Here is a 15,674-nt window from a genome sequence, read left to right on the forward strand (position 1 = left end):
CCCAAAGTTTATAACATTATATATACATTTGTTTTTAATTGGTTAAAAAAGTAAAAAATAATTAAATATATATTAACTTTATATTTTCTGACCAATGAGAATGAAATGATTATATAAGGATAAACAAATTGTGATAGAAGATGTAATCCACATATATTAGGGTTGACCAATAATTATTATAAACAAAATGTGATTATTATTTATTTATATAGTGCTTATATAAAATGATTTGTTAAAGTCGATTAATGATACTAAATATTAAATGTTAACTTCGGACTATCATTTATCAAATCTAAGAAACATTTAATGTCTTTAAATATTATTAAACATAGATTATGAAATTAAGTTTGGGTTAATCTAATAATAATAAAATCATAGTGAATATATGAAACCATTGATCTAGAAGTCCAATTTTATCAAACAAAAATATTTTGTTGAAAAAGTTTATACACTTCAATGATCTATCTATCTAAAAAGGAATTGACTTATAACTATTGGTTGAGACGCTTGATGCAAAAGAATTACATTTATATTATTATATTAAAATTTGACTTTAAAATAAGGAATGTTTTAATGTTTTAATAATTAGATATTAACTCTTCTTTATCATATTATCAAATAAGTAACAAATTATTATTAAGTATTGATTAAATAATTAAAATTAAGTTATAACGATATTTTAATAAAAAATAAGATATAATTATTTCTACCCGTGCTACTAAATTTTCCATGCATGTAAGAAAAAATATCTCCACAAAATTTAATGTTACCTACCAACCATTAAAAGTAACTATTATGTATGAAATATAAAAAAGTATTTAAATAGTTAATATATGTTAAATATAGATTTTACATGGCTTCTTTAGATCCTAGAAAGATCAAAGGGTCAAGAGTTCAATTCTTGTGAGTAACTCTGAATAAAATTAGTTCTTTACTCATAAGATTGATGAAATACTCTTTGCAATACCAAAAAAACTCAAAGGCATAGGGAAGCCCTCAAAAAAAACCTAGAGCTCATCCATCGCAGAAGAAAACTCAAGAATGGCAACTAAACATTAAACTGAAGTTCTCATATCACTATGAAATAGTTCTTCACACCTAGTATATATATATATATATATATATATATAAATTAAGCTTGCTGAATCCTAAAGGCAGAGAACTCCAACAATTAAAATTTCCTACATAATCATTAACATTAAAATTACAAGGAGGGTTAGCCATGTTGTTGACAATTATCTTAATGGCATGAAATAACTAAGAATAGATGAGACCTTTTTATTATTAAAGACCAATTTGTTTCTATATTTATACATCAAAAATAGTATATTTGGAGGTAAAAAACCTGCCAATGAATTCCTGAGTATATATTCCAAGATGGATGAAAAAATTATCTAATCAACCATAGTATCCCAAGCAAACAAAGGAAGCCTAGCCATCATCCTTAATTAAACAATCCTAGAAGCTAAAAACATCTCCACAAACTTTAAGGGTTAATTTGAGAGTTGAATTTTGGAGGAGAATAAAGAAAAATGAAAGACTTAAGAATTATCTCACAAATGTATTTTATGGCTTCAAAATACTCCACTTTCCTCCAAATTCCATCTCGTAACCAGACTCTAATGCTCCATTTAGTACAATAGAAATAGAAGAGAAAGAGAGTGAGAGGACATAAGTTAAAGAGAAATGATATATTTCTCTCCTTTGGTTTAGAGGAGAATATGGGAAGAGATAAGAAAATGTGGAGTGAGGCCCATCTCATTTGTTTCTTCTCTTATGTGGAGAGAAAAAGAAATGAAGATTAGTTATCTCAAATTAAATTATGTCATAAATCATGTCTCATACCAATGACAATGAATCAAAAACAGGAAGAAAAAAATGAGTGATTAAATTTTTAATTGATGTTGCATGTTTTTATTGGTGTGATACAAGATTTGCAATATTGTGTAGGATAACATATCTTTATTCGAGAGAGTTGAGAGAAATCTTTCTCTCCTCTTTATTCTCTTTTTATCCAAAACCAAACAACACAAAAATCTACTATATTTCTCTCTTTTCAATTTCTTTCTCACATATTTCTCTCTTCTTATTTTTTTTCTTGTATAACCAAATGGAGCCTAATAGAATTCATGAGTATTTTGACAACTAAAAATCTCTAATTTGGGTCAACCTTAAAAGACCCAACTCACTCTCAAGCAATCGAAATGATGTATAAATTCACCTTGACAACTAAAAAAATGAATGGAATTCAAGTTATTAATTATAATCCTTGTAGAACAAATAGCCACTATTAAAAAATAATGGCTCCCATTCTATCCATCTCGTCAATAAAGAAGAAAGGGGTGAAGATGAGGCTAAGTGAGGAGAAGAAGTTTTTTTTTTGTCCTTTCTTTGTTGTTTTTGGTTATTCGGCCTTTCTGATTAATAAGCCCATTTGTTACATTCCATTTTTCTGTTTTCCATTTTACCCAAGTAGTTAAGTTAGTAGGGTTAGTTACCCATTAACTTCCTATATAGGATTTTTCTGTTTTGCTTATGCATCAGAATAGAAACATTTATCTTGTAAAATTTTATTCTTCTTCTTTCACTCGCAATAAAGGTTTCTTATTCATTGATCTTTTGTTATGTTGCTTAAGTACAAGCTCAAGATGTTATGTCATAGATTTAATATGGTATCAGAGTCTCTTCTCTGAAGAGGCTCTGCCAAGCTTTTGTCGCTGCCACACATTACTCATTCTTCACTGAAATAAACACATATTGTTGCTGGTATCATTCTTGCATCTTCTTTGTTTTTCATAACTCATTATCGCTATCCCTTTATCTCCTCTCTTTCATGTCTTCAAAACTCAAGAACCCAATCTGATTAAATGGATAACCGAACTATCACAACCATTAACCATGCTCAAGATCCTAGCTCCCCTTCTTCATACATCTGAGTGAGAATCCTGGTGTTGCTCTAGTTTTAGTTTTCTTAAATGGTGATAACTATCACTTCTGGTCACAAGCTATGGCCAGATCTATAAAAACTAAGAACAAATTATAGTTCATCGATGGCTCTCTTCCAAAACCTCAAGTTGATGATCCAACCTTTGTCAATTGGGGCATATGCAATACTTTAGTTGTCTCCAAGCTGATACAATCAATTGATGTCATAATTTCACAAAGCGTTCTTTGGATGGAAACATCTGTAGAAATATGGCAAAATTAAAAATACTATCAAGAGGATATTTTTAGGATTTCTGAGTTACTTGGAGAGATACACACTTACAAGTAAGGAAACATGGGAATTGGGGCATATTACTCACATATTAAAAAACTATGGCAGGAACCGGATAGCTTCAAATCCAGTCCTCCATGTTCTTGTAACTGCACCTTAGCACCAATTATGAAGACTTAAAAGGAGAATGATTATATGATATGCTTCCTCAAAGGCTTGAATGAACAGTATGAGAGTGTGAGATCTCAGATAATGTTAATAGACCCCTTACCAATCATTAACAAGGCTTTTGCTTTACTAACTCATCAAGAAATACATCTGCATTCACACTACAGTGAGCCAAACGTGTTGATGAATTCTGCAAAAAATAATTACAGCCACAATGGAAATGAATCTGGTTTCAATGGTACTATGAATAGAGGAAGAGGCAGAGGTAGATCCTATCAGAATACAAGAGGAAGAAGACCTTATATGCAGGCAATATTTGGGAATAACTCAGGGAGATCCTCAAGTGGAAGAGGTTCCGAGATATGCATTTATTGTAATAGAACAGAACATACCATAGATCAATGTTATAAGAAACATGGTTTCTCACCTGGATACTTCAAGAACAACAATGTTAATAATGTTAAAACAATGGGGGAGTTTACACATAATGATGAGATGGAGAATGAAGTCAAGGATCAGATTATGTAGTCATCAACATCCTAATCTAGTCACACTGTCAACAATTTTAATACACATTCTCATGATTCAAAGGGGAAAGGTAACCTGCATTTATTAGCTTATGCAAGTAAGTCATTTGAATGGATCATGGATACTGGAGCAACATATCATATATGTCATAATATGTCTTTTTACCAAACCTTTAAACACATAAAACTTATTGTAGTAACTCTGACTAATGGAAATCAAATTTTAACTTCTATACCAAGAAGTATAATGTTTTCAAAACATCTTATTTTGACTGATGTGCTATACATTCCATCTTTTTACTATAATTTGATTTATGTTTCAAAATTAACTAACACTATACCCTGCAAATTAACTTTTTCTTGGAAATTCTTGTCAAATTCAGGATCTGTCTTCTTTGAAGATGATTGGTGTAACTGACTTAAAGGCAAGATCGTATGCTATAAGGAATCATGCTAAGTCATTAACAACACCATTAGATAGACAAATCATTGGTTCTTTTACATGATATGATTCAAACATTTGGCATAATAGACTAGGACATCTTTCACATGAGAAAATGACAGTGATGCAAAATTATTATTCTGCTATTAAATGTAATAAACTTGATTTGCTATGCCATGTTTGTCATTTATCTAAGCAAAAGAGACAACCTTATAACAATAGCGTTTCTATATATGCTCATATATTTGATTTTCTGCATATGGATATAAGGGCCCTTTCTCTATGCCTAGCACTTTAGGACATAGATACTTCTTGACCATTGTGGATGACAAGTTAAAATTCACTTGGATTTACTTTATGAATGCTAAATCGGAAGTTCCTAACCTAATTAAGAATTTTGCTTCATTAGTCAGTACCCAATTTAGGCACAAAATCAAGAGCATTAGAAGTGATAATGGTAAGTAATTCAGCATAAGTGAGTTATATGCTAAGTATGGGATTGAACACCAAACTAGTTGTGTAGAGACAACCTAACAGAATGGTATAGTGGAGAGAAAACACCAACACATCCTAGGTGTGGCTAGATCTCTCATTTTTCAATCTGAGTTACCACACTGCCTTTGGAACTATGCCATTAATCATGCTATCTTTTTAATAAATAGACAACCTACCAAATACTTGTCCAATAGAAGCCCTTAAGTTGTTTTACATAACATTATACCTAATATCTCAAGCTTAAAGGTCTTTAGTTGTTTGTATTATGCATCCACCTGCACCTCACATAGGAAGAAGTTGGACTACAAATCAAGAAAATGTGTTTTCCTTGGATAAAAGCAAGGGGTAAAAGGCTATATTTTGATGGATATCAATTCCTATGAAATATTCTTATTTAGGAACACTATATTTTATGAGGACATCTTTCCTTACAAAGATATCACTAAAACCAAAGTTAGTCCTGATAAGACTTCTTAGCTAAGCCTGTTGTTGACAAAATTTACTCATTTACACCTAATAGTCCTACTGATAACTAAGATCTAATTGATCCTACATCTGAATTTGCTATGCAATTCCAGGACAGTTCTAGGGACAATAATATTCACAACCTTTCTGATCAAGATGAAAGTTTTGACTCTATTGACATCACTCATGATCAATCCTCCTCTGTCAGTCACAATAATGATATGGCTGATCAAGACACATCAAATTCCTATATGCCTAGACATTCCCTTAGATCAAAACAAAGACCTTATTATCTACAAGATTATCATTGCTCTATGATTGCCTCTACTAAAATAGGCAATCCCAATAGCACTGGTTGTTCTATTTTTAAGTATCCCCTAGTCAATAGTCTCTCATATGATAGATTGTCTCAAAAATTCAAACATTTTTCTATGAGCATCTCTTCCAACATTGAGCCTACCCATTACAATGAGGCTATAAAATCTGAGTGTTGGAGGAATGACATCAAGAATGAGCTTACTACTCTGAGAGAGAACAAAACATGGATCATAACCTCTCTACCCAACAATAAGAAGGTCATAGGATGCAAATGAGTGTTTAAGGATTGCTATATAGAAAGGCATAAAGCAAGACTTGTGGCTAATGGTTTCACACAAACTGAGGGAATTGATTTCTTAGAAACTTTCAGTCATGTTATGAATATAACCACAATCAGAACCATCCTTTCTCTTGCCTATGCCAATAAGTGACATCTTCATCAATTGGACATAAATACTGATTTTCTCCATGGAGATTTAAAGGAGCAAGTCAACATGAGAATCCCCCATAGTGTTCACGTTGAGAACCTAAAACTTGTCTGCAAATTGCAGAAATCCATTTATGGATTGAGACATACTAGTAGATAGTGACATGATAAGCTCATTGGTGTCCTTATTCAATCAGGTTATTTGAAACCTACTCCTGACTACTCATTGTTCATTAAATCTTTTGATTCTAGTTTCACTGTCATACTTGTATATATTGATGATTTGATTTTGACTGGAAATAACATGATTGAAATAAACCATATAAAACATTTACTTGATTCTGAATTCATCATAAAGGATCTAGGTAAGTTAAAAATTTTCCTAGGAATGGAGATAACAAGATTTATTCAAGGTATTTTACTTTGCCAAAGGAAATATACATTTGATCTCTTGCAAGAAACATGAATGCTAGTTGCCAAGCCTTCTTCAACTCCTATGGAGTATTCTGCCAAGTTGATCTATTCCAAATGTTGTGACCCCTTATCAAATCCAAGCACTTAGAGAAGGTTAATTGGTAAACTTGTTTACTTAACTCATACTCGACCTATTTAAGTTTTGTAGTTGGACACTTGAGCCAATTTCTCTGTGCCCCTACTGATAAACATTTTGAGGCTGCGACAAGGATCCCGAGGTATATTAAAGGGACCATCAACATAGGAGTTTTCTTCCCATCTAGTTGTGATTTCAAGCTCAAAGGCTACACAGATTCTGATTGGGGTACCTGCATTTACACAAGAAGATCAGTATCTGGATATTGCTTATATACAGGAAACTCTTTCATATCATGGAAAAGCAAGAAACAAAAGGTGGTTTTCAGGTCCTCAGTTGAGGCAGAATACATAGCCACTGCCATGGCTGCTTGTGAAACCCAATGGCTTATGCATCTTCTTCAAGACCTTGGAATGGGTCATTCTGGACCTGTTGTGATGTATTGTGACAACCAATCGACCCTATATATAGCTGCAAACTCAGTCTTCTATGAAAGAACCAATCATATAGAGATAGACTGCCACTGTTTGTGAAAGGATTCAGTCAGACACCATTCATTTACTACCAATTCCCATTGCTTCTCAAGTTGCAGACATATTTACGAAGTCCTTGTCTCCTCAACCTTTCTGCAATATTCATTTCAAGCTTTGCATGGTTCACATCCACATGCCAGCTTGTGGGGGACTATTAGAAAATAATGGCTCTCATTCTATCCATCTTGTCAATAAAGAAGAAATGGGTGAAGATGAGGCTAAGTGAGGATAAGAAGTTTTTTTTTGTCTTTTCTTTGTTGTTTTTGGTTATTCGGCCTTTCTGATTAATAAGCCCATTTTTAACATTCCATTTTTTGTTTTCCGTTATATCTAAGTAGTTAAATTAGTAGAGTTAGTTATTCATTGACTTCCTATTTATAGGATTTTTCTCTTTTACTTTTGCATCAGAATGGGAACACTTCTCTTACTTGTAAAATTTTCTTCTTCTTCTTTCACTCACAATAAAAGTTTCTTATTCATTAATTTTTTACTGTGTTGCTCAAGTACAAGCTCAAAATGATATGTGAGAGATTTAATAGCCACTCCACACTATATTATATTATGAGCAAAATTAGACACCGTGTACCTTATAGCCCCTGTCTATGGCGTGTTGAAACAAATATTGCGTTTTTATCCTTAAATAATTTAGCTACCGCATAAGAAAAAAATTGAACTAGTGGAAGTGAAAGACAAGGGTATTCATAATAGAGTATAATGTATTTTCTAGTGAGGAGATAACTTCTCTCATCACACTAATTAGACAATGATATTTAACAACTTTTTACTTATTTTTACAATAAATTAGAAAATAAAATGTAAAATATTACAAATGCCTATTAATGAATGGGTGTGAAATATTTTATCCTCATTCATAATAAGTTTTTTTTTTTATAATAACAAGGGTATCTCCTCACCATTTAGATAATAAATTAATCATTTTCAGAGTGTATGTCTGCCCCTATCAATAAATGTTGCTCACAGAAATCGAATATTTAACTTTTTGATCATACTGACGATCTAATATGCTCTTGCACTACTAGACGAATGTTTTGCTGGTTCAGAATAAATTGTTTACAATATTATTTTACGTATCGCTGAAAATAAGGTACACTGCATAAGGTGTGCTAATGACGAGTTAGACTCCTCTCTATTAATGGAGGGACAAGTTATGGGAAAATGCACTAACAAGCCAAAAGATAATGTCATTTATGACCCTTAGTTTTCATTGAAATTACAATTTTCACCTTCAAAGTACACTACAAAATATAACTTGTTTCTCAATTAATAGAGAGGAGTCTTACTCGCTGATGACATGGGCACCTTAGAATAATTTTTTCTTACATTAAACATGAAAAAATACTGGCCATCAATATTGTATCTTTCTCCCAATATTCCATGAGAATAACCGTGACTAAGTGTGAAAGTAGAAGAACAACAATATATTTTTTTTGTAAGTGTTAGCCTGTTGAGAGTTAAAAATATAATAACCCTATTTTAGATTTTTATTTGCTATGCCCTATGTTTTATGGGCTTTACTTATGGGTCATACCATGATTACTTATTCCATTATTTGCGAAAATATATTGATGACACAATTTTCGTCGAAAAAATCACTTTTTGCAGCCTATTCCAACCCCATGCAAAATTAATTAGGTCTTTATCAATCTCATTGACAGTTTCAGATCCAATTATAAAATTATACACGAACATGACCCAACTCACTAAACTTTTATTTACCAACAAAAATTACTCAAACCCAATTCCTAATCCTTACTAATTGCTATTTCAACTTTAGAATTGTTATAGCCTTATTAGCTATTGCTGTCATAAAACAATATAGCACAAAAAACTCTTCCTTTCTTTTCTTTGTTCAATTATGCTATATCCAGTTAATAAATCAGCCTAACATTTTTCCTAACAAAAAAACGACATGTATCAATTGACTTAGCACATGTAATTAGGCTAATTTGTTAGGAGAACTACTCAATCCAAAACATAGAATCACCCCATGGAATTGGAACTGAAACTACAATTTCTTATGCAAAACCAGACTAGAATTTGTAGAATGATAAATTATGAGTTGTAGCAAACCTCTAATAACATTTAAGTGAAAAGGCTAGCTTAACTTTATAACCCAACTTCCAAGGTAGACTGAATCAATTTCTGTAAAGTTAATTCACAAAGATTGGACAGAGACCTAGTAACACCAACCAAATTAGGTTAATGGTTTCAGGTGTAAATACAATAACTCTCAGATAAAAAATGCAAGATGGATCCAATCATTCCAATAACAGGAACCAAATTCAGAGAAATTTTACATAAACAACTAATTGTCTCTAACTCAAAACAGTACCAGCAATACATTCCAGCCACAGGTAAAAGTATAATTTACTTGTTGCGCTTGGCAGCACGCCTTCCTTGGCCTTTCTTGGGAGGTCCTTTTCCCCGCCGCTTCAACATTTCAAGCTTCGACAAGCGTCTAGAAAGAACATGAATAAGTGTATCAGAAGTCTTGAATGAGTGGAAATCAATGTACATTATTACTAGTAAAATCTAACAATGATTCTGACCGCAAAAGAAAGGACACCACCATTCAAAAAATTTGGATGCTTAATTTCTACATGGAGATCAATTACAATACTAGAGTGCATTTGATGCAAGACAACATAACTAAATTCCCAGGGGAAACCAGAAAGAAATTTTTACCTGAATTAAGATGTTTTCAAAATGTGAAAGAAGCAGGGCACTTATAACTAAAAGTAAACAGAAATAGTCATCAACTCACCATCTTTGATAGGGGTGATTGATACTATTGGGACTCTTGTCCATCCACATTCCTAATTAACCGCTCATAATTTATATCAAGAAAAAATCAAAATTATGATGGGTCAGTAAAGAGTGTGGATAGACAATAGGGAGTTATAATTGTCTCAGGCTCTCAGCCCCTTGAGATAAGGTGATTTCTAACTTGTAAAGGAAAAACAAAATATAGTTTGCATTGAACTTTTTTTCTTACCATATTGGTTTGAAAGCAGTAAACTTCGCTCAAAACCAATATTGTTGTTGTTCAGTCCACACCACACACCACTGCACTTAACTTCCAAAATGATGGATCTCATTTACCATAACGAAATTGTGCAAATGGGTTTCATGTTGCACACATTTTGTATACTAACAACAATAGGGATCAGCTACATAAATCAAAGTCAACCATCTTCATAATACACACTATCACAAATTATAAACCATCTTTCTAAACAAACTATTTAAATCTAAATCCTACTTAATGGTTTCACCTATAGTGGGATACCCTCCATGCTATCCTTATGGGGGCTTATATAAGTCTTTTTCACACATGTTCATATCAGCTATGGTGAGATTCTATCATATTTTCTACCATAGCTGCAACAATTTTCTCCCTAATACCCCCATTCATTCATAATCCTATCTTGTCAACTATATCCCCTCATCCTAAACTACCCCAAAAAGAAAAATAAAATCTTGATGGAATCATTCCATTCATTGACGAAAATAAGGAAACCCCGCAAACTTTCACACACTAAAAATCACGGACACATGAATAGTGTCACAGAAACATAATCACAAACATATAGTGGGCATTCCAGAAACTGTGAGATAATGAGAAAAAAGACTAAGAGTGAAGAGAAAGAGAGAGAATACTCTTGTTCTTGACGGGCCATGACAAGAGGGTCATCTTTCTTGATATCATATGGGTACCATTGTGCAACTTTCTCACCAATGAGCTTCTTCCGGAGAAGTTTGTGAGCAGATTTCTGACCGGTAGTGTTGATTTGATGACCGAATATTCTGGCTCGTGCTTCAGTCACACCTTCTGTGATTGCTAAACTCAACAACTTCTTCAAACCGCCGCTAGCCATCTTCTTCTTCCTTCTCAATTTTCTATTGATTTTTATGACTAGGTATATTTCTCAAAACTCTATGGATTCTTTATTAAAATTCCTTAATTTTTTTAGTTACTTAAGATAAAAATATATGTAGAATTTCTCAATTAGTTTTCTATAATTATACCAAATGAATTGCAAAACTAATGACAAAATAGGTTGGTTGACAAAAAAGAATTATTTTATACAACCAACAGTATTTTTTTTCATTTGGAGTGAATAAAATATTTTCTTATACAAATTTATTTCTAATTTATTCCTTAAATTTATTGAAGGTTTGACAAATGTCTTATTTCATTTCATTCAATAAATTTTCACTTTGAAATATATTATAAAAAGAAAAATAACACAGATGTCAAATACTTAATAGATTTAAAGAAGTAAATTATATTCTAATGTGATAAGATATTTTATTCTCTTATTTTTATGATAAATCAAACTTTTAATTTTGATCTATTAAGATATTTGATGATCTAATGAATCTTACACAATAGAATAATGTTTAGTTGGTATTATTTGACCAATTTGAAAACAAAATAAGTTGATGGACCACTTTTCGAAATAAAAAATAGTATAAATTATAACCAACAAAATTGAAATAAAAATGCATAAATTATTATTCAGGTTCCTTATTCCTAAATATTTGTCACTTTAGTCCCAAAATATGAAAATTTCACTTCAATCTCCATGGTAAACGTGACGGATTTATATGGAATTGTCAACTCAGAGAATTTCTCATATTGCAGGTGGTTAATTTTTATTCTTAAGTTATTTATAGGCGTAAGCTATGAAGCACGGATTCGCCAAATACCCTCGTGTATCGGTGTCCGACACGTATCTGATACGGATACGTTCAGATTCGCGAAGGATACGTGTTCATAGAGTATCCAAAAATAAAAAAAATAAAAAAATAAAAATAAATATCAAGACACGTATTGGATTCGTTTTCAATAAAATATAGGATATATAGATTTGTTTTCAATAAAATATAGGATATATAGATTCGTTTTTATGATAAGATAGATTTGATTTGTTTTCAATAAACACTCACTTATTTAAAGGTCACATCATACTAACTTATCATCACACCACATTGACCCTCGAATAGCTGTTACTTTCCGATCCATAACGTCATCGGCCGGTGCTTAGTGTTACTGCCTCTACCGCCATAGGTATGTTGTGAAGAGCAAACAGAAAAAATCTTACCTTTCTTACTTCTTAGTTTCTTTTCGCTTAGTATGTTTATAAAGAGAAGAGGATGTATGAGTATTAATAGAGAAGATAAATAAAATGCTTACCTTTATTTCTTAACAGAGAAGAGAAGAAAGAGGGTAGGAGAGAAGAAAGAGGGTAGGAGAGAAGAAGAGGATTTACACTTATAATTTTATTATATTTTATGTATTTTTTATTAATTTATACGTGTATCCCTGAACGTATCGTATCCTACATCTTTTAAAAAATGTGTGTCGACGTATCGGATATATATCGTATCTGATACATGTATTCGTATCTATGCTTCATAGGGTGTAAGCATGACATGAGTTAAACATGTCTCTCACTCGTCCCTAAATATTAATCAAATCAAATTTTTAACTTTGATCCGTCTATAATTAGGATGAGATGCGTGAAGAACGAGTCCAAAATAAGACGGATCAAGATAGAAACGAGTTCATGTTGGAAAATGACAAAATGACAAACGTAGTTTTTTTTTCTCAAATATTTAAGCATGCACAATCTGTATATAAATTAAACTAAAACATGTATCCCACATACATCAGTATATAAACTACAAATCATAAATTACATGTTTCAAACTAAAAAATATCGTAATCATGTGACTGAAAATTATAGAAGACGTTGAAAATTTTAGAACAATTTAAAATGTCAACTGTCAACATAAGTTGAAGTGTTCTTGTAAATGATAAAAAAGAAATGAGAACTGAAATAATAACAACATGTCAATACTCAAAAGTTCAAAAAAAATGAATACGATAACACTTGGATGTTCACAATAAGGAATAAAGATCATATGATAAATGACGTGGATATGTTGCATGAACTTGTAGATATTTGAGTTATGTGAGCTGAACATAATGGACATTGATAGATACTTATTCAACTATTCTTGATATATAATTATAAGGGATAAGTTGGGTGATCTGGACATAAACTCGAAGCTGTCCTTTTTTTGACGAGGGTTTGTCCCTTCTAACCGGGTCGATCATTTTTTATTTATTTGGACGGATCAGACCTATCACTAAGTCATCAGATTAAGACAAGTCTATAGATTGGACCAGATCTTGCTTACCCCTAGTTATTTATATCAAGTTCTAGTGCTCAGAATCACTCTAAAAAAATACTTTTATTTTATAGATGCATATGCATCTCATTATCCATTTGCCTTTAAGCCTAAAAATTATACTTCCATAATAATGTATTTCATGCAATAAAGATGTAAGTTATTTTCTCCAATTAATAAAATTATGACATATGTGATATTTAATATTTTTTTTACAAAAATATTTATAAAATAACACAAAACAATACACATGTCATACTTTTACTGGTTGGAGGAGATAAGTTATCCCCTGTTATGAACAAATATTTTATTCTCTCATACTTTTTATAGAAGGAAGAGAATAAATTATCTATTCATATCAGAATATAACATATCTCCTTAAATTCATTGATTGTTTGACACATGTGTTATTATTTTTTATAATATATTTTAAAATAAAAACAATTAAAAAGAAGTGAAATAAAACACGTGTCAAAACAATGAATGAGTTTAAGAATATAGTTATTCTCCATAATAAAATAAATTACAATTGCTTTTTAAAAATATATGGTGTATGTTCATGTTGAGATTTTCCTCCTGGTTTGAAGGGACTAAAGTGCCTGATTTGGCATACCCATCAACATATTGAGACCCTATAAAAGATTTGTGATAATACTAATATAAATAGTAACCAACCAAATAAAAGTGACAACTAAATATCAGAATGTAATTGGTATTGCAACCATAATAGTTAATTGACATTCTCAATCCCACAATATGTTTAGAATATGGTAAACAAATGAATGAGGAAGGTGGGCTTCATTTTCACCAAAGTCTGATGCCTCTGCAGCAGTGAGCTGAGTATCACATTAATCCGGATATAGTGCATATAATTTTGAAAATCATTTTTAATCAAACTCAATATAACCAAAGAGTTTAGCTTCGAATATTAAAACTAAGCGAAAGAATAACACAAATGGGCATTTGGTCTAGTGGTATGATTCTCGCTTAGGGTGCGAGAGGTCCCGAGTTCAATTCTCGGAATGCCCCTTCCATTTTACATTTTAAATTATTAACTTCAAAGGACACAATTTTAACAGCACAAAAATGATGGCATTTGCATACTATATTTAACACACGATATTTAAGTTGATCACGTGAACCATTACATACTATATTTAACACAAACTTTTGAACATTTCTTTTCAATATATATCATACCCTACAATGCTTATAAGCACAAACAATACTAGACTTGACCTAACAAGGTTAGGGTGTTTGGTAGGAAAAATTCTTCACAACAAATTCCAATTAAAATGGCCGTATCAATCTGATGCTAATTTAAGTTGTTGCTTCATAGTAACTATCCAGCCTTACCTAATCATGGTTAATTAATAAAACTTATTAGAAATAAAATTAAAATGAAGTTACATAAAAGAAAATTATGGCATATACTACAACCAAAGTTTATTTGAATCTTATCACATAGGATGTATTCAGGGAAACTAGCTTGTAGAGGTGAATGTTGTTTATTAAACGAGAATTGTTCGATAGAATGAGTTTTATAACTAACTGAAATTTAAAAAAAAAAACTAAAAATGACATACATTATTTATTTATTTTATTATTTATTAATTGAACAATTAAATACATAAATAATTTAAAATAATCATTTAAATGATTGTTTTAAATTGTATATGTATTTAATTACTTCAAATAAAAAATAATGTATGTTCTTTTTAATTATTTTTAAATTTCAGCTAGTTATAAAATTGATTTTACCGAACAATTCTAGTTTAATAAGCTACATTCACAGCTACAAGGTTTAAGCTACCTTCACAACTACAAACTAGTTTTCCTAAACAGAGCTGAAGTCGCTTTTTATGACAAGTAATTTTCAAATGCTATAAGCTCATTCTTAAAAGTTACAAACTACATTCAATATTTATATACCGAATGTTTCTAATAGTTTTTTGAGTGACTCAAAAAATAACAAGTTAGCCAAAAAACTTTTTTAAAGGTTTGGCAAACAGTGTCATAAACGAATAAAGATTTATTGTTCGAAATCATATATCATATACTATCCTTTGCTAATAAAAATATCATGTCAATTAAAATTTTAAAATTATTTTTTAGAAAAACGTTATAAGAAATGAGTTGGAACAACAAATTCATGTTCCATATAAGCATTGCTTCTAGACTTCAATGATATACTCAACAAGGATGGAAACATGTAAGGTTCAGGTTAAACTTTGTCTTAAACAAGTTCAACCTATATAGCATATAAGAAAATGAGTCTGACCTGTTAGCTTATTAAAAAAAAAATCAAAG

At 31.1% G+C, this 15,674-nt stretch overlaps 1 protein-coding gene and 1 non-coding gene across 2 annotated transcripts; one reads left to right on the forward strand and one right to left on the reverse strand.

The window, feature by feature from the left end:
- On the reverse strand, nt 9,264-11,119 carry LOC109359278. The gene is made up of 2 exons (XM_019603887.1): nt 10,824-11,119; nt 9,264-9,621 (listed from the first exon to the last, which is right to left on the reverse strand). Exons 1-2 carry the CDS (start codon nt 11,039-11,041, stop codon nt 9,531-9,533), a joined length of 309 nt encoding a protein of 102 aa, XP_019459432.1. The 5' UTR covers nt 11,042-11,119; the 3' UTR covers nt 9,264-9,530.
- Nucleotides 14,322-14,393, forward strand: TRNAP-AGG. Its single transcript has one exon. It is a non-coding gene; the product is annotated as a tRNA-Pro (tRNA).

Source organism: Lupinus angustifolius, chromosome LG11 (assembly GCF_001865875.1).
Source record: "Lupinus angustifolius cultivar Tanjil chromosome LG11, LupAngTanjil_v1.0, whole genome shotgun sequence".
Lineage (NCBI taxonomy): Eukaryota > Viridiplantae > Streptophyta > Magnoliopsida > Fabales > Fabaceae > Lupinus > Lupinus angustifolius.

What these genes read in the sequence shown, in the direction of transcription:
- LOC109359278 (XM_019603887.1), bottom strand. Translation starts at nt 11,041, where the DNA reads ATGGCTAGCGGCGGTTTGAAGAAGTTGTTGAGTTTAGCAATCACAGAA. An exon ending in ATGGCCCGTCAAGAACAAGA is followed by an intron (nt 9,622 to 10,823) that starts GTATTCTCTCTC and finishes TGTTCTTTCTAG; the next exon opens with ACGCTTGTCGAAGCTTGAAA.